Source organism: Engraulis encrasicolus, chromosome 23, assembly GCF_034702125.1.
Source record: "Engraulis encrasicolus isolate BLACKSEA-1 chromosome 23, IST_EnEncr_1.0, whole genome shotgun sequence".
In the NCBI taxonomy this organism is placed as follows: domain Eukaryota; kingdom Metazoa; phylum Chordata; class Actinopteri; order Clupeiformes; family Engraulidae; genus Engraulis; species Engraulis encrasicolus.
Window position 1 is genome coordinate 16,419,146 of NC_085879.1, and position 24,039 is coordinate 16,443,184.

General features: G+C 43.0%; 3 protein-coding genes across 7 annotated transcripts in view; 1 reads left to right on the top strand and 2 right to left on the bottom strand.

Annotated features, from left to right (window-relative positions):
- The window catches only part of LOC134440499 (ankyrin repeat and KH domain-containing protein 1-like), a 53,054-nt gene extending 50,958 nt beyond the window's left edge, over positions 1 to 2,096 (bottom strand). For all 5 annotated transcript variants that reach the window (XM_063190599.1, XM_063190601.1, XM_063190598.1 and 2 more), the window contains exon 1: positions 1,658 to 2,096. In XM_063190599.1, the coding sequence (XP_063046669.1) occupies positions 1,658 to 1,933 (276 nt within the window). In that variant the 5' untranslated portion in view covers positions 1,934 to 2,096. The remainder of the gene's footprint in view (positions 1 to 1,657) is intronic.
- Positions 2,097 to 3,081: 985 nt separating this feature from the next.
- On the top strand, positions 3,082 to 10,676 carry LOC134440497 (heterogeneous nuclear ribonucleoprotein H-like). Its single transcript, XM_063190595.1, has 10 exons — positions 3,082 to 3,173; positions 4,307 to 4,403; positions 4,659 to 4,814; positions 5,364 to 5,507; positions 6,303 to 6,441; positions 7,570 to 7,757; positions 8,148 to 8,260; positions 8,992 to 9,127; positions 9,385 to 9,468; positions 9,814 to 10,676. Exons 2-10 carry the CDS (start codon positions 4,322 to 4,324, stop codon positions 9,921 to 9,923), a joined length of 1,152 nt encoding a protein of 383 aa, XP_063046665.1. The 5' UTR covers positions 3,082 to 3,173; positions 4,307 to 4,321; the 3' UTR covers positions 9,924 to 10,676.
- A 1,772-nt stretch (positions 10,677 to 12,448) lies between these two features.
- rufy1 (RUN and FYVE domain containing 1) lies at positions 12,449 to 24,039 on the bottom strand. Its single transcript, XM_063190419.1, has 17 exons — positions 23,742 to 24,039; positions 23,292 to 23,462; positions 22,137 to 22,254; positions 21,749 to 21,850; positions 20,461 to 20,584; positions 20,009 to 20,070; positions 19,584 to 19,719; positions 18,978 to 19,079; positions 18,493 to 18,609; positions 17,943 to 18,110; positions 17,493 to 17,590; positions 17,104 to 17,223; positions 16,020 to 16,149; positions 13,696 to 13,790; positions 13,226 to 13,274; positions 12,866 to 12,943; positions 12,449 to 12,612 (listed from the first exon to the last, which is right to left on the bottom strand). The coding sequence occupies exons 1-17, from the start codon at positions 24,037 to 24,039 to the stop codon at positions 12,472 to 12,474; spliced, it is 2,109 nt and encodes a 702-aa protein (XP_063046489.1). The 3' UTR covers positions 12,449 to 12,471.

The window sequence follows — 24,039 nt, forward strand, 5'->3', positions numbered from 1 at the left end:
CGACTGTGCTGTCACAGAGCTAGAACTGAGAGACTGAGAAAGAGCTTTTTTCCTCATGCCATTTGCTTACTGAATTCCTCCTAATTACTTTGATTGAACACACACACACACACACACACACACACACACACACACACACACACACACACACACACACACACACACACACACACACACACACACACACACACACACACACACACACCTTTTTACTTTTTATTTTTATTTTATTTCTTCTTCACCCTTCTTCTGCACACTTGTTTTGCAACGGCCACGCATTTCATTACAAGTGACACGAAAGTGTCTCTATGTACATGACAAATAAATATCCTTGTATCCTTGTATCCTTGTATCAATCACAGTGTCAGTAGAGCTTCTGCTTGCAGTCAGTGGTACATATTGGATTTTTATCTCCCTTAATTTGCTTTGCCCCTTCTGATCCGTTTGGTCAGTGACAGCCTTTGGATTTCCTACACGTCTTGTGTGCTGCCTGGGTCAATGTATCGTCCAAATGCGGAATGCAAAGACAGGCACTCCATGTGGACTACGAACATGGACCGGATGACACACTGGTCTCCACCTCAACAGCGATGGTACGTGACTCAGTCGATGGAAGCATACCATACCATCCGCGCTAAGCGCTGAGCTCACACAGTCACAGATCCATGTCCACGAGCTTCTCTTGACGATAATCAGAATGTTTGGTTAATTGTACAGCATAGTGTATGGCGTACAGCCAGGCGGTCTCTGTTGTGACTCACAAGGAGATGAGACCGAGAGGAACCATGGTTAGCCCTACTGACCCAAGAGAAGGCGCTTTTAAAGGACGTGACTTGGGGATGACGTACTACACCAAGTGTAGGCTGTAGTTTCGGCGTCTCTGGACGCTAGCATTATTCCCTTGAGGTGAAAAATTCCGGAAGGCAGTGCACCTTTAACCTCTATGTTATGCCAGATGACAGACATCAAGAATGTATCTCTTTATAGCATAAGTAACTCAAGAGGGTGATGGATAAAATGCTATGTAAACAGCCCATCGCCTGCCCGTTGTAGTTTTTTTTTTCTTTTTGAAATTACACCATCATTGAGAATTGCATGACTCACATTTACAGACTGTAGGGTTAGGATTAATTGTACTGAACATCTTTACATTTTTTACACACAGCTAATAAACAGCTAAAGGTGTTGATACAAACATTTCACTTGTAACTACAACTAAATAGACTGTCAGTAAAACGTTTTGTAAAAGCTGACAAGGAAATTATGTGGAGATATGTCGTCCCCAGAACCGCATATGCTGCCGCCCGCCTGAAAAAGCTGCAAAGTTGAAAATGAGTCCGCGACTTGGGCATTGGCGCTGCCATTGCTAGCCACCCAGTACTAGGCCCAGCTCTCAGCCTACGCCGCATAAATAAAACATAACATCGATTAATTTAGTGAAAATCAAATAATCTGGTATGATTTTCTTCAATACATGACAATAATAGACCATTTACGTGCGTGTTGTGCCATTTGAGGGGATTCAGATAGCTACTTTAGAGTAATTTTATCGGCCAGTGAGTACAGGCTTCTTAGCTAACTGGGATAGCAAGCTGTCGAGCTAGTAAAGCCGATGCTCGTTTTCCAGCGCTCTGGCTAACGAAGGCTCTTAGCTTACCTCAGAAACCTCGTCCTCGTCGCTGCCAGACCCAGGTCCAGAGGAAAGCACTGCAGCCGCTGCTAGTTTAAAATCCAGTCTGTCTGCACTAGGCCCACCAGGCTCGTTAAACAAGCGTACTTTCTTTCCTCCAACGCCAATGCCTATTCCCCCAAGTCCGACTCCTGGTGTTGCTCCTACCCCCATCCCTACCGCTGGGGACCGTGGAGTCACCGAGTCAATCTCGTCCTCAAAGCCGTCCGTCAGCATAGCCGTCCCGGCTAATGCATCCTGCATTCTTGTCAGAACAATACGTTGATGGGTAAAAATATTAAGTGGGTTATCTACCGTCTTGTATATTGTCTGAATTGATGTGTTTTCACTTCAGGAAATCGAAAAACTCCCCTGAAGCGAGAGTACAGGCATATCTTTCTCCCCCAGCCATTAACTTTCTAACAACCTATCCTGTCTCTGACAAGCCCCACCTATGAAGAATTCTGAACAACACAATTGGCTGAACGGCTGTGACCCTACATGTTGATTGGTTGTTACAATTGACAATCAAGTAAAACCTCGAAGAGAAAGTTAGGTTTACCAGTATCACGAGGCTTTGCGACTTAACGTCATGCTATCCAGCAGCTAGTGATGGCTAGCACGAATTGCGAAATACTCCCCATGCGGTTGCACCCCTGTACAGTTAAATAAACTGTGGTGGCCTCTCCTACAACGGTGCATGTAGATGATGGATAGTAATAACAGAGACATTAATGACAATCTATTGTGCAGAGTATGATGGGTCTGCAACATTCAATATGATCGCTTGCTAACAATTAGCAAATCGAACATGTAATTCTAAAGGGCTGTTAAAACGTCAGCCACACTAGTGTAATGTTACTGCCATGGTGTACTTCCCAACTGTACAGTGTAACTGAAGTCAAGTGACATCATTCAAACACCACAACAGCTATTAGCGAACTGTCAATGTAATATAATAATGACAAAGTCCTAACTTTGTACATTACAGTGTCCGGTGGCTATGACATGCCACATTATTAGTCTGGGCGGTGTCTGCACGACAACAAGGCTGCTGGCAAGGGATGTAACCTTGTGGGCTGTCGAACACATTATGGAACATAAAAATATGTTCCGTGTAGTTCTAGTAATACGTGTTGTTTACCCCGGAGATTTGACATTGCAGCCCATGTCCTGTCCACTGTCAATAACGGAACATTGATTATCTGGCCGGTGTTCACATTGTTGTTTTAATTCTGTCCCTTATGAAAACAACATATAGCACCAGCCTACCAGTAAAGCCACTTGAGCTTGAAAAGTGCTGGTGTTGTTGGTATTAAGACAGTACAGTAATATTAATCTAGCAGCGTGAGAAACTGCAAAACTTCACTGCGGGTGGGGGCGGAGCACCAGGTGGAGCTACACTTCTCGCGAGCTAGTTAGCGGCGCAGTGTTACCACGGTACTTGGACTCACTGAGACACGCCGGCGCCGCAGCGAGAGCTTTTTCCACTAGAAATCTCCAGGTAATGTGAATAATTTATGATTTATATGAATGGGAAATAAACGTTTTGGCGTGAAGCAATGTTGGCTAAATGTAACACGCGACTTCACGCGCACGTTAGAATATATCAAAGCACAGAATAGGAAGGCTAGGCCTGTCTTTGTTAACTAGCCTAGATAGCTAACACAGCAAGATTCTCACTTCTGCAAGTTACATACACGCCAGGAAGTAAATATTGTGTTAACGAATGTCTTTTGTCGTTTATATTTGTCAGATTCGGGTTACCATGTGGTACAGTTGCACAGTACAGTAGTACACCCCATGGGCAAACGCCAACAACCACGATAACGTTCATTTAGCCTATGGCTAGCATTGGGCTACCTCTACATTATCTGTTCCACCCACAATTGATTTGATAAAATCGAATTAGTTGATGCCCATTAGTAGCCATTTGGTATCGGCAATAATTATTTGCATGGTCTGTCTATGAGGGGGGAAAAATAGAAATTCGAACGGCTGATAGTATCGATACTGGTGCAACGACGAGGGTCTAGGAGCATGGTACACGCCTCCTTTCTCGCTTTTCTGTTGAATGATTGATTGGTTCAACCCGATCATCATTTTCCAGTTTTGTATGATCACCTAATATCTATTTCACAACCAGATTATCTAATGTGAAAATGCAATCCGAGGAAGACTTATTCTCACCCTGTTCATTTACAGCTTTATGCTGCGCGCTCCAGTCAACTTAACATTGACATGAACAGCTGGCATCGAATTTTCTACCATATTGCAGCCAGCTTCAACTGAGATTCCAGTACAAAAAGCCCGAATGCATGCAGTGCAGATGGCATAGACTATGCAAACTTCCAGTTAAATGGTCTAATCATTGCACAGTAGGCTATAGAGTTTGATTGAGTCTTTGTTAGGAGTGTGGGAAATTGTGCTCATCACAGCATGGTTCGGTTGACTTTCATGAAGTTCTGACATTTCTATAAATCAATACACAGTAGATTTTTTGGTTTGATTTAACAGAGGGTCTTGGTGCTGCACCTACATGCAAACAAGCGTAACAATAACAATCACTCTGGTCCAGTTTGTTATCCCACCCATTAGGTCGGTCCTACTAAAGTTTGTGTACATTTTCTTTTCCAGAAGCTCACTGAAATCATGGCAGATGAAGGATACGTGGTCCGTGTGCGAGGTCTACCCTGGTCTTGCTCGGTAGATGAAGTGCAGCGATTTTTCTCTGGTACAACGACACAATTTTTAAAAGCATACACAGAAATGGTGCATGCATATAATGGCCTATTCTTTTCTGATATAATTTGTTTTATTTTTTGCATGAGGTTGTATTGTATTCACATTGTGCTTTAATGCATTAAGAACAAAATAAGCATAAACCATGGGGAAAATATTAGTGCATTCATAGTCCATACCACTATAAAACACTTACTTATTAGTGTGTGACCTTGTGTTTACTTTTCTATTTTCTTCCCCTGAAAAGAATGCAAGATTGCAAGCAATGGTGGGAGTATCCACTTCACGTACACCAGAGAGGGCCGACCCAGCGGAGAGGCGTTTGTGGAGTTTGAGTCGGAGGACGATTTGAAAGTGGCTGTTAAGAAGGACAGAGAGACGATGGGCCACAGATATGTGGAAGGTGTGTATGACGAAGTTTCAGCATGATTTTTTTTGTCCCTTCTCCAGAAACATCGCCTGAGAATATTAACAAGCCCGTAGCAATTATTTTAATATCTGTTTGATGGGCTTTGCGATATTGGGCAAACGTGTGGCTTCTCAAAATACGTTTGAGCGGTATGGCTAATATTTGGTTTTGGTGTGTTGTAAGGGTGTGCCCGTTTGTTTTCTCTGTCTGTAGTAATGCATTCTCTCGCTCTCTCTCGCTGTCTCGCTCGCTGTCTCTCTCGCTCTCTCTCGCTGTCTCTTAGACAAATGAGAAATTGTTGGCAACTGGACTTAGAGTATTTTTGGAGCTTCACAAGATGCATAGCTGCCTACAACTAAAATATTTTGACTAAGATGACCTGGATAAATGAGCATCGGTGCAAACATCTGTCTGTGTGTTTTCCAGTGTTCAAATCAAGCAATGTTGAAATTCTCTCTCTCTCTCTCTCTCTCTCTCTCTCTCTCTCTCTCTCTCTCTCTCTCTCTCTCTCTCTCTCTCTCTCTCTCTCCATTATGCTTCCAGTGTTCAAGTCAAACAATGTAGAAATGGACTGGGTCCTGAAGCACACAGGTCCTAACTGTCCAGAGACGGCAGGCGACGGCCTTGTGCGACTGCGAGGTCTGCCCTTTGGCTGCAGCAAGGAAGAAATTGTTCAGTTTTTCGCAGGTACGTGCTCACTCGTATCCGATCCGCCCATCCCCCAGTTCACCCATAAGTCATTACCGCACAGTCTGTCTGTTGTCATTTTATCAGGAAAAGTGCTTGAGATTGTCCTTGGTTTGTGTTTGTGTGTGTGTGTGAGAGAGAGAGAGAATGGAAAGAGATGTGCTCAATCATGTCCATGATTTCTCTTCACCCCCCACCACCAAAAAAAAAAAACTTCCAGTATGGATGTCCTGATTTTTTATTATTATTTTTATTTTTTTATTAACACCAGGAAACTACTCCCATGCCCACAATTACATTCTTTTTCCAGCACATACTGTAATAGATAATGTATAATATCACATCTTAATGTCCTCCAAAGATATGGTGCATATAAAGTATTATTGCATGGTAAAGGGCTCAGGACCCTTTTGTGGTGGGAAATACCATGAACCACGTCTTCATAAACTTACACACCATTACCATCATTAGTATTGAAACATTGGTAGATTAACCATTCCCAGTGGGCAGAATTTTAAAATTAGTTAATTACGGTAATTAGTTTTTTAAGTATTCCTCACCAGAAGATTTTTTTCCTGCTTTCCCAGCTCATACATGGTCCATTTTAATGCACTCTTAGTATTTCCACTCTCATCTGGTATGTATGTGATCTGCTGCATAAAATATATATAATTCCTTCTTGTTGAAATGGCAAAAAAAAACATCCATAGAAACACTAACGTCATTTTTTTTTGTTTTGTGAATGGGCATGTGATTTAATGTCCCCAACTGGGGTTATTTGTCCTTGGGTTGAAGGGTTGGAAATCGTGCCAAATGGGATAACATTGCCGGTGGACTTCCAGGGGAGGAGTACGGGGGAGGCCTTCGTGCAGTTTGCTTCACAGGATATAGCTGAAAAGGCTCTAAAGAAACACAAGGAAAGAATAGGGCACAGGTGGGGATGGTTGGTCTGGTCTGGTCTGGTTGGTTTTTGGTTGGTTGGCTGGATAAGTTGCTTTTCTTATGGTGTACACCTCTTTTATTTATTAACCTTTTTAAACGATCTTCAATCCAAATGCCAAGAGCATACACATCTCTCTCTCTCTCTTTTTTAAAAAAAAATCCACAATGTGCATGCTGACAAACACTCATACACACACCGACTCTTTTTTTTTTTTGGGTGAAAGGGCCAATTTACTGGCCCTTAGCTTTTTAGGAGTGCTGAGCCGTAATGTGTCTCCTGTTAAATATTCTTTGAAAAACAAAACAAAATCGAAAACAAGATCATATAGGTTTGCCATGTTGCATCGTTTTGTTTAAAACCAAAACAAACGGCATACTTGACAATAGCATGCCAGTGAATATTGGCTTAACAAATAGCTTTACCGCTACAGTACATGCAAGGCGCTTTTGCATGTTGTATGAAATGCAATACACAATGTGTATGCGATTAACTATTAATGAAGAAGTAAAAAAGTGGGCCCTCTTCAACCAAACATTCAATTTTCTGCACACACACTTGCCCAGCACTAAGTCGGACACAAATAGGGCACTACGTTGCTGATGACAACAAGATGGAGCATGCACCTCACAGGTAATACTCTGGTAGCCTTGTCCGACTACTTTTGTTTTTTGTGAATTTTTTTTTTATTTCTTAATTTATTTACAATTTTAGTTTGCAGTCTTTTTTATTTCCCCTCAATGAGGATGCCGCAGAAACACATTGCACGACCATGTTTTTCCAAGAACAAGCTTCCTGATCGGTGACCATAAGAAAAGTCATGTTATTTATCATTTGGCTTCCCTCTTACAAAGGTTTTCTTTCTTTGGTTTTTTGTTTTCCCTTTTCATCTGCTTCATAACTTCTAAAATCAAGTTGCCCGACTGGTCTTGGTACAGTAGTAACATCAGACGTCTAGCCTTCTTATTACTCTGGCGAATACAAGGGAATGCATTATTTGTATATTATCTTATATATGTCTGTCTGTTAGTTTGTATGTCTGCAATGCTTGATGATGGGGTATTTCCCATATCCGAGTGCACCCCTGGGTTTCCATCGTTGTCCTCGTATGCCCTTGCTCAGGTACATTGAGATCTTCAAGAGCAGCCGCGCAGAGGTGCGGACCCACTACGAGCCCCAGCGCAAGCCCGTGGGCATGCAGAGGCCGGGCCCATACGACCGACCCGGCGGGGGGCGCGGCGGTGGCGGCTACAACAGCATGAGCCGAGGGGGCTCCTTTGACCGCATGCGCCGCGGAGGATACGGTGGAGGTGTGTATGTGGGCACCAGATGTTTGTTTGTTTGGTGAAGGGTCATTGACGTTTTTGTTAATTGTTCAACATGTTTTGTTAACATTCGTTAACTGTTTTGTATATGAAAATGAATAATAGTGTAATCCATACTACAATAGCAGCATTAGCTGTGGTTGCACCACCGTGACTGCTACTAGAAATGCCTTAAACCAAGTTTGATTCAATAAGTAAGGGGGTGGGGGGGACTGTCGCATCATGAAAATGTGCATTTTGCAGTGAAATGTTGGCGCTCTGGAGCAATTTTAAACTTTTTGCATGACCTACTGTAAAATGACAATGTAATCCCTGTAATGTAGTTAATTAATAACATATCAAGCCATCTCTGTCAAATCTCTCCCTCTCTCGAAGGTTTATCAGATGGTCGCTATGGTGATGGTGGCTCATCCTTCCAGAGCACAACCGGCCACTGTGTGCACATGAGAGGCCTCCCCTACAGATCCACCGAGACCGACATCTACAATGTAAGTTACATTACATTTTGGACATTCTTTTAATCCTAAGCGACCAACCATTATTTAGGTACAGGACATTGTTTATAGTCTTTGAAGTAACTTGGGTTAGGTGGCTTGCTCAAGCGCTCTTGGATGCAAGCTCAAGAACACTTAAATTTGTGAAAGCCCACACCCACATTATTTGAGAAAATAGACAAGAAATTTAAAATGCAGTCTAATGAAATATCAAATCCCATTTCTTAAAGGGACACTGAGAGTTTTAGTTGTTTATTTCGAGAATTCATGCTGCCCATTCACTAATGTTGCCTTTTTCATGAATACTTACCACCACCATAAAATTCGAAGTATTCATTATGCCAGGAAAAATTGCATTTTTCATACATGAAAAGGGGGATCTCCATGGTCTGCAATTTTGAATTTCCAACAATAGCCATTTTTAGCTGCAAAAATGACTACTTGGACCATACTAGAAAATATTTGTTTACTACTTCGAAAACTTTCATGTAAAGATCAAATTTGGCAATTGGCAGCCCGGTTTCAATGAGCAGCATAGTTGCAGTACCCTTTTTGACCATTTCCTGCACAGTGTCCCTTTAATGTCTTGTGAAAAAGTGAACATATCAGCTTTGCTCTTGGTGGCGTTTGTCACCGGACCACAAAGGATGGTGTTTTGTTGTTTGCATTGAAAAGTCAATGTCAAAGTCTGATGTCTAACCCAAATGTCTTCTTCAAACGTGTAGTTCTTCTCGCCGCTGAATCCGGTGAGAGTGCACATAGAGATCGGGCCAGACGGCCGGGTGACTGGGGAAGCAGATGTGGAGTTCGCCACACATGAGGACGCAGTAGCCGCCATGTCCAAAGACAAGGCCAATATGCGTAAGTAGATTTTTTTTTTCTCCCTCTTCAAATACTTGTTGGAGAGTAGTTGTCATAACCTATATAACCATAGAGTAGCTCACACGTCTGCAGATATTAGGGAAATGTTAAAAATTCAATGCCCTGATTTTTGCCAGAATATGTTTCTCAAATCTTTGGGAAAAATCTATGGCATGGCATACGTGCACTTTATTTTTTGAGTATTATTACATTTCTGTTATGATCTTCACTCACTTATGATCTTCACATGCCATCAGAGCACCGCTATGTGGAGCTGTTCCTGAATTCAACAGCAGGAGGCAGCAATGGTGGCTACGGGAGCCAGATGATGGGAGCAATGGGTAAGTGGCACTAGGTGAAGTCAGTGGGGAATCTAATTTACTCACACTAAACTGCGCCAATGCAGGCCCCTGTAAGGGGTATTTTGGAGGATCATAAAGACATTCTGCCTCAAAGCTAAAATGTCACCGTTGAAAAATATGGGCTGAAAGCTCTTTAGGCACGAGGCAGGCTACATATAAAGCTCATACCAATAACTTTGGAAGGATGTGTAGTGATGTAATGTCCACATAGTGTATGTAAGAGTGTGTGACAATTATTTAGACATGAGTCAAGATGGTTAACTTGGAGCTTCATGGTGGTGCTGGTGTTCACTCATGTCCTCTCTCTCTCTCTCCCTCTGACAGGAAACCAAGGTGGAATGAACAGCAGTTACTATGGCGGCGGTAGCCGGGGATCCATGGGAATGAACGGCTTGAACAGTGGAATGAGCATGGGGGCCGGCTGGGGAATGTAGACCTCTTCCACCACCACCACCATTTCCAACGTTCCCTTCCACCCCTCTTTATCTACAAGTGCTGGTTAGCACCAAGGGATTTACTGAACAACAGGACTTTTGTCATCTAAAATTCAAGCTTTTGTTTCGTTTTTCCTTGAAATGGCAAATTTGGCCTAGGGAGTTAAGATGTGAAATGTTTTTTGTTTACTAATGTGAATGGTGGAGGAAGGATTTCTTACAGTACATTGTGAATGACCTGAGGAATGCTGAACTTATGTACAGTCTTGTGTAAATTGAACCCATCTATTTAAATGTTCCTACTTTCCTCTAACCCTAGTTGCTCTTGTAGTCGCCTTTGACAGTATTACAGAAAGTCTTATGGGACAAACACTATGCCTCTGCTGGCACACAAGACAATGAACCTTTCCTCGTTTTCTAGTCATACGCTGACATCTGTTAAGGTTTACAAGTTTTGAGTTATGCGAGAGGTTTTACAGTATGAAAGAATTCAATTTTAAGTTTCCTTTATATTACCGGTAGTACCACATAGGTTAAGGTTTAAAAAAAAAAGTTTTCAGCTGTATCATTGCTCTCCATTGTTTTCCTGTAAAATGTTTTTTCCTATGATCTTTCATAGCAGCATCATCATCATTCATTACAGTGCTCTGCACAGAATAGCAAAAAATCTTCCATTGTACTCTTCAAAAATGTCATGTACAACTGGCATAGTTGGGGAATGTTTATTAAACTCTGCAGTCATTTCTTATCAAACGTGTTTATAAAACAGTTCTTGAAGTTTGGAATATGTCAGACTTTTGCAAAAAAAAATCTTCAGAAACATTGCTGACATTTCCACACATTTCAAACAAATGAATATGTAACAATTCTAAAATAGTTTTAAGGTTTTTGAAGTTTGTACAACATTCCTTGCAAGTCCACAAATATTTCAGTAAGTAATTATTATGCTCCATGATGCTGTTAGGATCCATCCCTTCTGTTTTGGTTAGTATTAAGTGCACAAAGTAGAGTTAGTCGATCTTTACTGATTTACAAGAAGGTCATGATTTTACTATCTTATCAGAGAAATCTTCGAAGAATTAAAAACAAAAAAAGAAACTCATAAGCCTCTATAATAATGTACATACAACTTTTTCTCTGCTAGCAATGCCCAAATACATATCTAAAACTGGTCCCGCATTCCACCTTTTAAAAGTGTCTTTCAAATACTGCTATTAACATAGCTGTTAAACTGTCTCTCAGCAACAAACAAATACGCCATGATCCATATCAGTACTAAAACAAAACCATATTAAAGCTAGAAATGTGATCGACTTGAATGTTACATGACGAATGTCCAAAATGGAACAAAAACGGCAGTGCAAAGGAGTCAGCTGCTCGTGGTTCCGAAAGTATTTTCCCACTAAGAATAGCCTTGTAAAAACTACTTGTAGACCAAACCCTATTGGCAGAATGGTTTTTACCTGGTGAGTTGGTTTAACTTGACACCGTAGGGGATATTCAAAGCTTGGCCATGAATCTGGCTGTGCTCTGTCCTCTAATTACAACGCCTGGACTAGTTTTGATTCCGAGTTACAAGTCAGTGAGATGGGCTTAGCACGGCGACCTGGCCCATGGTGCTCTCCCACTTCCGATCCCACTACCTGCAGGTGGATCTGAAAAGACCTGCATCAGCAAGTAGTCAAAGAATATGGAAGAATATTCTGGTATTCAATTTAAAAAGTAAAATTGTCATCAGTATGCCCCACACCCTGCTAAAAGGGGCCGATGACAGCAGCTGAATCACACCATGCACACAGAGCTGTTGATTAGAAAATGTGTATATAAAATAAATATAATACAGCTCAGACTTAATCAAAGGTGTAATTAGTTACCCTGGGCAGAGCTAAAAAAAAAAACTAAACTAAATAAAACAAAAGCAAAAATGGAGGAACACCTGTACCAGTAAAGATGTAGCCAGATTAACTAGTCCCTCCACATATTGCACTCATAGATGGGACCTGACTGCACTACCACTCATGTGGCAGACTGGTACAACGTACATCAGACCAATTAGTGACTAGTGACTGGGGATTGTGACAGACGGATGGTGTGTACCCACCCAGTTAAAGCACCTATTCTCTAATCACCGATAGACCTGGTAAAAATTATACCAGCCAAACGCATCCAGTCAGACCCTGTGCAAAGCGTAATCAGAGGCTGGGTTTCCCAGGCTATGAGACGCTGACCTGTTATAGATTGAATCATTCAGAAAACAACAGACACTACAGTACACCTGGCTATTCCTCCCTACATTATTCCTGAATTTCAGGAAAGTGCATGATGAATGCACAGGGACAGAGACACTTGACGGATTAAAGGGTACAAGAAACTCCCAGCTTGCTAGCGTTTACCGTAAAACAGTCTAGAGAACGTGTTTTACAATGAAGATAGTAGTATCTGTTGTGTGTGTCTGTATGTCTGTGCGCGTGTGTGTGTGTGTGTGTGTGTGTGTGTGTGTGTGTGTGTGTGTGTCTGTATGTCTGTGCGCGTGTGTGTGTGTGTTCTGTCAGGAGTCTGTGGAGCTTCTCTGGAGGAGCAGGGAGTGGCAGATGTCACAGACTCGTACAGGTTTGGGGTAGGAGGGCAGTGCCAGCTCGTTGCTGGAACAGCTGTTGCAGTAGATGTCCCCGCAGTTACGACAGTGGTGCTGCGGAGGGATTAAGAGGGAGAGAGACAGGTCAGGTCATGGCTGTATGAAAAAAATGTGTCAGTTTAAGGTCACAGTTACTAGACTAAACAAGACTAGACTGGCATGTCATCCTGATAGGAATATGTAACAGAGTATGTCACGGAGGAGGGAGGGAAATTCTTTGTGTTTATGGTTTGTTGAACTGGTCAGACAAATCTAACATTACTTAATGGGCTGTGTAAATGAGAAGATGAGTTGAAGATGTTCTTACCTTCCTGCGTGCGATGGAGAATTCCTTATTGCACTGCTTGCACTGAGTGGCTTCATCATCCTTCAACCACGCATGACCCTGTTGGGGACAATACAAAATCACCTGCAGTCATCCTCAACACTACACAGGATTTCTAAGTAATAGTATATGGTATCAGCTTCAGCTTTAGCGTATTACTCATTACATGTTTTGTCATTAAATCCAAACAGGTTTACTCTCAGAGGCGATGTTAGAAAATTGCGGTGAAAAAAAATACATACAGTATATACAGTATTTTGGGCCTCTCCTTTGAAGCTGTGGGGGCCTTGAATTTTACTGATCCATCAGCCTATTTTAAGAACACCAAAAATACCTCCTCACCTTCAAAGCTTTGTTGACTTCTTTGAAATCCTCCATTTTCAGCTTGGACCTACAAGACAACAGTGACTATTCAGTCTTTACCCCACTTACCAGGGCGAAAGACAGAGATACTTTGAAAAAGGAGTGGACATAAATAAGTGAAAATAAACATTAAGATGGGAAGTGAGAGAGTGAGGGAAAGAGGTGGAGAGACAAAGGCGAAATAGTATGAGGAGAAAAGACTAGAAAGTGAGAGGTAGACAGAGGAAGAAGTAGGCCAGAAATTAAGATGTAAAGCATATTCAGCATATATTTTTTAAATAAACGCACCCTGGACCTCATCGCAAGCCTCCCAACACCCCCTTAACCTCATCATAAGCCTGTCAAAACACCCCCCTCTACTATGCACACTCAGTAGTAGAAAGGGAGAGGGATAGAGAGAAAGAGAGAGGGGTAGAGAGAAAGAGGTAGAGGTATAGTGAAGTACTGACTGGCTGAGGTGGAGTCCCATCTCCTGCAGGGCCTGCTCCTGCTCCTCACACGTCTGCTGAAGCTGCTTCTTCTCCTGCTGCAGATCCCCCAGCTCCTACAACACACACACACACACATTTGTGAGTGGCACCATGAAGGCTTCCTGGGACTCAGTTGCCAGCAGGGACTTTGGGCTGGTTGGTTTATTGATTAGACTTAAATTATGAGCAGAGTCTCATGAAAATGTCTACAAATGCCCACATGTCTAGAAACATCTTATACAGGACCCAGGACGTCAATTGACCTAATGCTATACAGGGGCACAGTAGGGCACCAAGAGATAATGCGAGCGCGCAAGCAAAAATATGTTTTGCAGTTATTCATTTTCAAAGCTTGCAAATGAATTATATTATTCTAAGTAGTGCATGTTCACTATTTTGTGCGCATTCTGTAGATTACTCTGTATGCTAAATTCCAAGGAAGCAAGGTTGTTGGTTTTTTTTTTTTTGTGAAACTCATACCGGGGCACAGAAAATCAATACCCAGGCACGTTCCCCTGGAAAATAGGTCTGGCGACGCCCCTGCAAAGGACAGTCACTTACTCACTCGCCATCACAAGTTGATGCTGCTTCTGTGCCTTGTTCCAAGTGCCTTGTATATGAGCCAGCTGTGGGAGGTTTTTACTTGCTTGCCAACATCTAAGAATTTATTTGTTACCTCTGCCAAAGGAGATTATGTGATTGTGTGTATGTTAGTGTGATTGTGTGCATGTTAGTTTGTTTGCTTGGACATTCGCGGTGCATGTGTGTTTCTGTCCAGCAGAAGGTGGAGGTTCGCTCTCTGAGCGGTTTTCTAGTTTTTAATGTTGGAAGCCCCAGGAGATATAGTATGTTTGTTGTGTGTGTGCAAGTTGGGCAAACCAGCTGTTTATTTGCCATACTATTCAATGTGGAATTCAGCAACAGCCTTAACACGCTTCTTTTTTCTGTTCTGCATGCGTACATGCTACTCTGACTGTGACACATCAACAACATCCTGCTTGTACAGCACCACAAAAATGATTGCCATCAGCACATTGGGCATAGATCTTGACATCAACAGCCCAAGTAGCCCTGTAACTATTACTTTCACAAGTGGCTCTTTCATTTTCATCCACTGTTATTTGGTATGCATCATATGTACAGACCTCTGGTCATGAACCAGCACATGGTCTGCTCGTCCCTGAAGTGGTTGTGATGCATCATACTGTATGATTTGGTGTTGTTCATGTTTGATAGTATAGAAGGGCATCTGCTTACACCAAAGTCTCCTCTGTTCCTCTTCCCCTTGTTTGTTTTTTTATTCTTTTCGTCTCTCACTGCCTGACCATGACATTCTGCTACATTTACATTATAAATGATATTGATATTCTTATTTATATTTTATGCTCCCTGACTCTTATGTGGTTATCTAAGGGCAAAATGTATACAGAACCATGCAAATGCCCCAATGGTGTCAGCACTACCGGTGCATGCTGCATAAGAAATGTAATAAAAAATAATACATTAATCGAATAAATTCTCCCCTGTACGCGCGAACACACACACACGCACGCACGCACTTTGCAGTGTGTACTGAGAGTGCTTGTGTTAGCTATCTGTAAGTGGAGCAGTTCTGTGTCTCCCATTGTGAGCCACGTGGAAACACTTCAGTCCCATGAGTCAACATCCTGTGGCACCACAAGCATGGGAAGTGGGAAGTGTGAGCTCATGGGGCAAACAGAAGGCCAAAACAATCACACATTATCAGACCTGTGTGATTACATCAAAAAAGACATTTGGATTGGGCGTCCCACACTGTCACCATGTCATGTTTTTCTCTTTGTTCCAATAAATGTTAATTCTTGCACACACCCCACTCCCACAAGCAAGATTTTCCTTTACAATGAGTCATACGATGGATCTGAATGAGGTTACTGAGAAAAAATATAAATACTCTATATCATGTTGGGGAGAGGGGAACCCAACACATGTACTAGGGTAAGTGTGTTTGTGTATGTGTGTGTGACCTTCTGTAGGCTCTGTAGCTGCTGCCACAGTTGTCACGCCAATGAGCCTGGTGTAGCTCTCCAAGCACTTATTTGCAACCCCAGTGTTTTTAAGCTGAGTGGGGAAACTCCACTCCACTTCACTTCACTTCGTTACAAGACTACTAATGAAAAGCAAAAAGGCAGATAGTTATCAGGCTGTTTTTCGCACCTGTGTTTTGAGTTGAACATATGCATGTTGAGGCTCTTGACTTTGTCCAGGTGTGTGTGTGTTTGTTTGTTTGTTTGTTTGTTTGTTTGTTTGTTTGTTTCACTGACCTTCTGCAGGCCCTGTAGTTGCTGCAGTTGAGTGCGCAGCTCTGAGCTGTTGTCCTGCTCGCGCTGCAGATCTCTCTGCAGACCCTGACGCTGCTCCTTCTCGCTGCGCAGGTCGCTCTCCAAGCCCAACCTGGCAACGCAGCACCAATCAATTACACACAACTCATCCCAAACATAATACACTCAGTTACATCCACACCACCTGGCAACAATCAATTACACATACAATTCATCCTCACTGTCTAGACCAGGGGTCCCCAACCTTTCTGGGTCAGAGGGCTACCAAGGCCTACCCGAGATCTACTGAGAGCTACCCGAGGGCTACTTTTGTTCAAAATCCTCTACTGATGTCTTGATATCATTCCGAAATCACACTAGATTGAATGATAATTTGCTTATAAGTTATAAGGAAATACTCTTTATAGGCTATTAAGAAATAATCTAATATTTAAATTAAGAAAAGCATTAACTGTGACTAAAATCTTGTAGTCGTGACTGTTTATTCTGTTAACATCTGTATCCTTGGTGGGCACCTCAGTAGCTCCTGGAGGGCTACTTGGCGCCCGCGGGCACCACGTTGGTGATGCCTGGTCTAGACCAAATCTGAAAACCATCTGGAAGTTTATATACAGCTCAAAAACACTCTCCAGAGCCAACGGAGCAGAGCACCCCCATATGTTGCATCGTGGACACAATTTCTAACCAGAATGCTTCACACCGTGTCACCGAGTCACACTGTGCATGTGTGCTGCACAGATCTGCGCACAATGCTGCATCACAAACGGGCGCAATGTAATATGCTAATCTTATTAACAACTCAGTACTCTCACAAACACTCTAATCTGGCAACAAAAGAAATCCAGCAATTTGTACTAAAACCACAAAACTCATCCTCACTCTGCATCTCCAATCTCAGAGTAAAGGGGACACAGTTCGGTATGGAAACACAGTGGACTGTTCTTAAAGTAAACATTTCATGTTTACCATGTCCCGATGGCACTCTTTACCTTTTTAACTGGTTCAAGCGGGATGTAAAAAAGCGTGAAAACTCTTTTCTGCTTGGCTGACTTTGTCCTGAGTGTACCTGAGTGAATCGAGGTCAGTGAGCTGTTGCTGCAGAGCCTCCACTTTCCCCTCCAGCTCCGATCTCATGTCCTTCTCACACTGGTCCGTCTGCCTGCGGGCCTCCTCGCCCTTCACCAACCTGAGGGGAGGTAGTAACCAAGCACATGAGCAAATATAGAAGCAAGCAAATAAACAAATATATTAAATAAATAAATACACAAATAAAGTAAACAATAGTACAACAGTACACAAACTAATAGTACAGGACAGATCGCAAAGATGTCCCACTGCTGGGTGAGATCCTTCAGATTCCAATCAGCACCTCACTACTGCTCCATTGTACTTGTGCACTGATGACAGAAGCATTCTATTCAATTCCACTCTACCCTATTTCGGCAATCACCACACCTCTGCTCCATGGCCTTCATGGTCTCTTCCATGCGGTTCATCTTCTCCACCAGCTTGGCTGCATCGTCCTCCTTCTTCTTCACCAGCCTGTCTGTTTCCTGCACACAACAAAGCAAAATATCAATCATGGAGCAACCGTCACTAAGGTTGTGGGTGTATTCTGGCTGTCATGCCAATGAGCCTGGTGCAGCTCTCGAAGCACTTGTTTGCTACCTTAGTTTTTTTAACCTGAGGAAACTCCACTTCACTTCACTTCACTTCACTTCACCTTGTTACAAGACTACTAATGAAAAGCAAAAAGGCAGATAATTATCAGGCTGTTTTTCACACCTGTGTTTTGAGTTGAACATATGCATGTTAAGGCTCTTGACTTTGTCCAGGTGTGTGTGTGTGTCTGTGTGTGTGTCCGTGTGTGTGTGTGTGTCCGTGTGTGTGTATCTGTGTATGCACCTGTGCCTTGTTGAACATCTGCAGGTTGAGGCTCTTGACCTGGTCCAGCTGGTGTCTGAGGGCTCCCAGGCTGTCCTGCTTCTCGTGGATGTCCTTCTCCAGCAGCTTCATGGCCACCTCCATCTCCTGCTTCAGGCCCACCTGCAGCTCCAGCTCCTTCTCCAGCTCCTGGACAACACAGCACACACACACAGGATAATATTGGTTTGTAGATTGTAGTCTGGTAGTCGTGCTCTTAGTCCGAATTGTTGACCCTGCCATGGCCTAAAGGTGGGGCACTGGGTTGGATTCCAGGCCGGGTCATTTGCTGATCCCTCCTTGTCTCTCTCTCCCCACTCATTTCATATCTGTCCTTCACTGTCCTGTCAAGAATGAAGGCAAACCCTAGAGTCCTAGATCCATTTCCCTAGCTAGGCTGGCGACACCTAACAATAGTGCCTCCTCTCAATTTCATAGCAACTAGTTTCCAAGCTGGCATCCTTTTACCATCATTTTATTAGCCAGGGTAGCCAAGCCCCATAGCCCTGATGGAAGGTCCTACAGTCCCCACCTGCCGGATGCGTTTCTCCTCCTTGTACTGCTTCCACACCACGTTGTACATTTCATCCAGGCCCTGCCGCGTCTGCCTGTACGTCTCCAGCTCCACCTGGCTGTCCTGCAGGGTGGCCTAAGCACAGACATGAACATAATACATATGTATTAGTAGTAGTAGTAGTAGTAGGTCTCATTAGATCAATCACAAGCAGGTAATTGGAGTGCTTCTGGGTCTTCACCTTTTTTCCTTGGTGCTCATCAGTGTAGGGGCTCTCAAACTTGGTCCAGGAAGACAGATGCTGAGGCACTCAAGGTTGCAATTTTTTTTTAACTTTTTTATTTGGTCAAATAAAATAGTAAAAAAAAATGCAACCTTGAGTGCCTCAGCATCTGTCTTCCTGAACCTCATTAGATCAATGTTGACCATGGATACTATGGTTTGTGGTGTTGCCCCGTCATCTGTGACTTTGTGAGTGTGTGCGCTCGTGTGTGTGTTTTTACCTCCTCTTTCTTCTGGCTGGTTTGGAGGATTCTGTCGTTCTCCTGCTGGAGCATCTCGTGCTCGTCCCGCAATGAGTTAATGCGATCTGTCGCAGCAGTGAGCTATAACATTCGCAGTTAATTCACAATTTTAGAATGCAAAAGAAAATGAGAGAGGGGTGAAGGATTTTTATTTGTTACAAGGTTACAGAATTTGAAGGAAGAATGCAGTCTTGTGTTAAAAGAAATACGAAGGATATCTGCTATCTCAAAATTATGCTTTGAATTCTTTTTAGTATTTTTATGATTAAGATTATGAGGGTGACAACTGAATTTGCTTTACTTGTGATCTCTAGGGCCAGGGATTTTCAATATGGTAATCAAGATAAATCATACCATGTGTCACCAATGCTACATGCGGGTGTCCTCCTAAAGTGGTGTGACTTTCCATTGAACTCCACTTATTCTCCTAGTCTCCTAAAGGGGCATAGCTGCCATTGGATTGCAGCTTAGAGCCTAACGTCATGTGGAGTCCAGAAAAAAACCTCCTTATGAACCATCTCTACCTTATCAATAGTCTCTACTACTACTATGTGTTGCTGTAAACCTTATTTTGAGGCTGCTCACCTCCTCTATGAGTTTACTGTTGGTTTTCTCCAGAGCGTCCATCTTGGCTTGCAGGTCGCTGACGGTGCAGCTGAGGTGCCTATTCAGCTCCTCTATGTAGTGCTTCTGATCCAAGATGGCCGTCATCTTCTCGTCACTGGACCATGCAAGTAAAGAGAAACGTGGTGTGAGGGTGAGGCAGCTTTTTGACAACTCTGTGTGTATGCATGCAGATGTGTGCAAATGAGTGACGTGTTGGATTTGTCTGTGTAATGGGTATGTAGCAAGCTAAACCCCTAAACCCTTCTAGGATAGCAGATGTGTGTAAATTAGAGATATGTTGTATTTGTTGATTAATAGAGTGTATCTACCAGAAGAACTGGGGAAAAGCAGTGAGAGAGACTAAGTTAACAGTGAATTTATAAGAGGGATCATTGCACACTTACTCTTTTGTGGTTTCGCTGTTCTGTGGGTCTTTCAGGTATAAGGAGAAGTCAATGACTCCAACCTATAGAAATAGAGGATACAAGTTATAAGATGCATCACTGCCTTAGTCATCAGCACCAGCGTGCCTATCAGTCATCACCCACAATGGAAGCAGCTGTGGGTCTATGGAAATGTGAATGAATAATTATGCACAGCAGTAAAATTCAGAGGGCAAACTCCCCTTCACAAAAAGGCACGTAAACTCTGTTTTAAAAGCTGTGCAAATGATTAACCCTCCACTGAATTAGCGTTTCGGTTACAAAAAAAATCTAATTTGTACTGCTTCTCAAACAAGGACAGACAACATAATCCTACACGTTCTATCGAAATACCCAAAAATGTTCACTTGCGTCTTTTGTAGCTTTAAGAGAAATGACAGCACATCTTTCATTAGTACATCAGTATGCTTTACCTGCGAGTCGAGATCTTCCCCCTTCACACAGAGGTTGGCATCGATGACATTCAGCCCCACCAGCATGCCCACAATCACCGTCCCCTCCTCCTCCAGCATTAACGCTCCAGGGTCGTAAAAATCGCTGTCAAGATTAAAGACAACACATTCATACGATTCAGATCATTGAGAACAATTTAAGGTTTACAGATTTACGTAATCATAAAACCCTGTTGTCCTGGCAACAATATTTTAACTGGAACTTTATAACCAATGAAAGCTGAACAGAATGTCTAGCCTGGTGTTTTCAAATGAGATTAACATGCGTACAGTACATATACCACCATAACGGCTTCAATTTAACACGTTGGTTACCCCACCTTCTTTCACCGACTTTCATAGACAAGACTTACCAAGAATGTAACTCAAACAACTTAATTACCATGTATTTTCCATTTCATTTTTCTGTAAAATGTACATGTCTCCTAACAGGATGGACCTGAATAATCGGTGGACATATCACACGATCCTACCCGAGAAGGTCTTTCCAGGCAATCAGAAGACATCAATATTCATGTATTACAAACAATATAGCAAGTACACTGTTACGTCCTGACCCAAAGTCCAACGTACCAGAAATGGAAGACCACAGAAACGGAATCAAGTTTTACTTAGATTTATTACTTAAATGTCAAAAGTAGTAAATGTTGAAAATGAAGTAAATGGGGGATAAATAAAAGTGTGTGTGAAGTGTGTGGATGTGTGAATGAAAATCAAAGTGTAAAAAGGTGCAGGAGAGGAGGAGAGGCGACGGGCTCCAACGCTGCTTCTGGCAAACTTTTGAGTCTTGTCAATCACAGTCAATGCGCCGCACCTGGGTTCCGGAAACCCGTGCTGCGCCTACGGAGGTGATTACGGTAAAGAGCGGGGAGGAGCCCCACGGGTCCGTAACAACAGCAATAGATTTGGATGGGCTTTTGGATGGGCTTTTGGATGGGGTTTTGGATGATTTAGTGGGTAGGGAAGTGGTCAGATCAGAGGGTTGCCTGTTCGAATCCCAGCCTTATCTAACACCTCCATGGCTGAAGTGCCCTTGCGCAAGGCACCTAACCCCACATTGCTCCTGGGACTGTAACCAAAACCCTGTAAATAACTGTAAGACGCTCTGGATAAAAGCGTCAACTAAATTCAAGTTCAAGAACTTTATTGCCTTGTTGACATAGGCGACAGGAATTTGTTGTGGCACATCCCCAGCATCAAATACACAAGTGTAGTGAAATATAATGCAAGTGTAACGTAATGATCTTACCCGAGGAGGTCTTTCCTGTCAATTAGGGCCTTCATGTAGTCAGCCAGCTTCTTCTGCATGAGGGCCAGGTGCAGCCAGGCACGCGCCCGCCCCAGCCCTGTCCTGCTCAGCACAAACAGGAAAACAAACAAACAAACAAACAAACAAACAGGTAAACATCACAGCTAACTGGTGTTGTACAGAAATATGGTATGCCACCAGAAAGTGAAATGAAATCATCTGAAGCATCAGGCTACCAAAAATCAACACCATTCACTTCACTACTTTTATTGACATGTGCACCAAACTCATGGAGGTAAACAGATGATTTGCACAATTCACTAATTCAAGATCATCACTTTGTTGGTTGAAATAACTGCTTGGATAACACACTCCAGGCGAGACGTACTTGAGGCCGGGCATATCCCGCACACTGGTGTTGATGTCGTTGGATTCGGGACACAGCTTGTCGATGAGCTCCAGCGGTCCCCATATGGACTTGTTCTGGCTGATGAAGGATTTCCTCACTGTGTATTAGAAAATAGGACATACAAGTGGTTAAGGCTTACAGCAGTGGTCTCCAAACGGTGGCCCGCGGGCCAGATCCGGCCTGGGCGTGGCAAATATTTGGCCCGCCATGAGGTTGGAACAAATGAAAACATGTATGTGTGCCAGGTTCGGACTCAAGTCCACTTTTTTATGGATTTGGACTCGTCTTGGACTCGCTATCAATTGGACTCTGACTTGTCTTGGACTCGGACACTGGTCTTGCCAAATTGAGCTTTTGGACTCGACCGGGTCTGTCTTTATTTTATTTAGAACATTGGCAACCATAAATTCTATAGCGGAGCTTGAAATCCAACAACATAGCCTACAAGTTTGTCTTCACATCCATGGCATATGGGTTACCTTCAAAACATCTGCTTTATTGATATTCATCCTTTTCATTGCTTAACACTGACCGACTTGGACTCGAACCTCTTTGGACTCGAACTTGTCTCGGACTTGACTATTCTGGTCTTGGACTTGTCTTGGACTCTACAAAGGTGGACTTGACTTCAGCCCTGATGTGTGTTATTGGTGGCTCTACAGTCGGGCAATTTGTTTGGACCTTTGCTGAATTAGCACATTATTTGGCCATTGGGGGAAAATATTTGGAGACGACTGGCTTACAGTAAACAGGAAATCACACAACAGAGCAGAACTGATATCACTTCTTCCTTCCTCACACAGTAAAGCGATTTGGGGAAATAAGAGAGAAGTTGCTATCCAGTGTAGTCTGCTACAGTATTAAATTGCTCAATGCACTGCACTGAGGTGCTTTAAAACTGCTTGCAACACACACACACACACACACACACACACACACACACACACACACACACACACACACACACACAAACACAAACACAAACACACACCATTTTTCTAGCATGATACCACTACACGATCCAATTATAAACTCAAATGTAAACTGCACAGATATTATGAAAGTTGCATGCCTCTCTGCCTGGTCTATCGCAACTTTACGCACTCGCATTAAATAGGCTTTCACTGTACCAACCTTTCAATCCGTGTTTCAGGCAGTGTTCCAGGACTACGAAAAACTGCTGCAATGGTGGATAGTCCGAATCCAAAGTCCGGCCCAAACTCAGCGAGGACTGTATTAGAACCTTCACACTCAGCTTCATCATGCTCAGAAGATTGGACCTCTCCACTGTCACTGGGTCCTTCACTGTTGGTGACACAGGCAAGTGGTTACACTACAAGACGCAGGCACAGTCCTCTTTTTAAATTCGGGTCATTAAACAACTAACTTAAGCACTGATAGGATGTATTTCTCACTTGCTATCGTCATTTGATAAGTTCGTTTTATAGTACGGCGACATGCCGCTTGGAAAAAGTGGACATAAGAACACGTAGCCTTATCTGTGCGTCTCGTAAAGCGCACGGGATAGAGAATAAGGGACAAGTGACAATCGTGACAACGAAACAGGCCAGAACAGATGTTTACCTGTATTTTTAACTTCAATGACAGTTGAAACTTCAGAGCTATTAGTTGCTGTCCCAGGTGCCGTGGTCTTTAGGGCAGCTCCGTATGTGTTCACTCCGCTGCTAATCGTCTCCGTAGCTTTTCGTGCCAGCGACAGAATAGGCGCCGACCAAGTACTCTCGGTTGCGGGTTTGCTTGTCTGCTCTTCCTCGTTACTCTGTTCTTTGCCATCTTCGACAAGTCCAGCGGCTTCGGGTTCTTCACCTTCGACGTTGTTATCCTCCCCAACAGAGTTTGGCTCCTTTGCCTCTTCAGCCAT

Coding starts and splice junctions, on each gene's coding strand:
- LOC134440497 (XM_063190595.1), top strand. CDS start 4,322: ATGGCAGATGAAGGATACGTGGTCCGTGTGCGAGGTCTACCCTGGTCT. Junction 7,758..8,147: donor CCGCGGAGGATACGGTGGAG/GTGTGTATGTGG, acceptor CCTCTCTCGAAG/GTTTATCAGATGGTCGCTAT. Junction 9,469..9,813: donor CCAGATGATGGGAGCAATGG/GTAAGTGGCACT, acceptor TCCCTCTGACAG/GAAACCAAGGTGGAATGAAC.
- rufy1 (XM_063190419.1), bottom strand. CDS start 24,039: ATGGCTGAAGAGGCAAAGGAGCCAAACTCTGTTGGGGAGGATAACAAC. Junction 21,851..22,136: donor CGGGATATGCCCGGCCTCAA/GTACGTCTCGCC, acceptor TGTGCTGAGCAG/GACAGGGCTGGGGCGGGCGC. Junction 12,944..13,225: donor AAGTCAACAAAGCTTTGAAG/GTGAGGAGGTAT, acceptor TGTCCCCAACAG/GGTCATGCGTGGTTGAAGGA.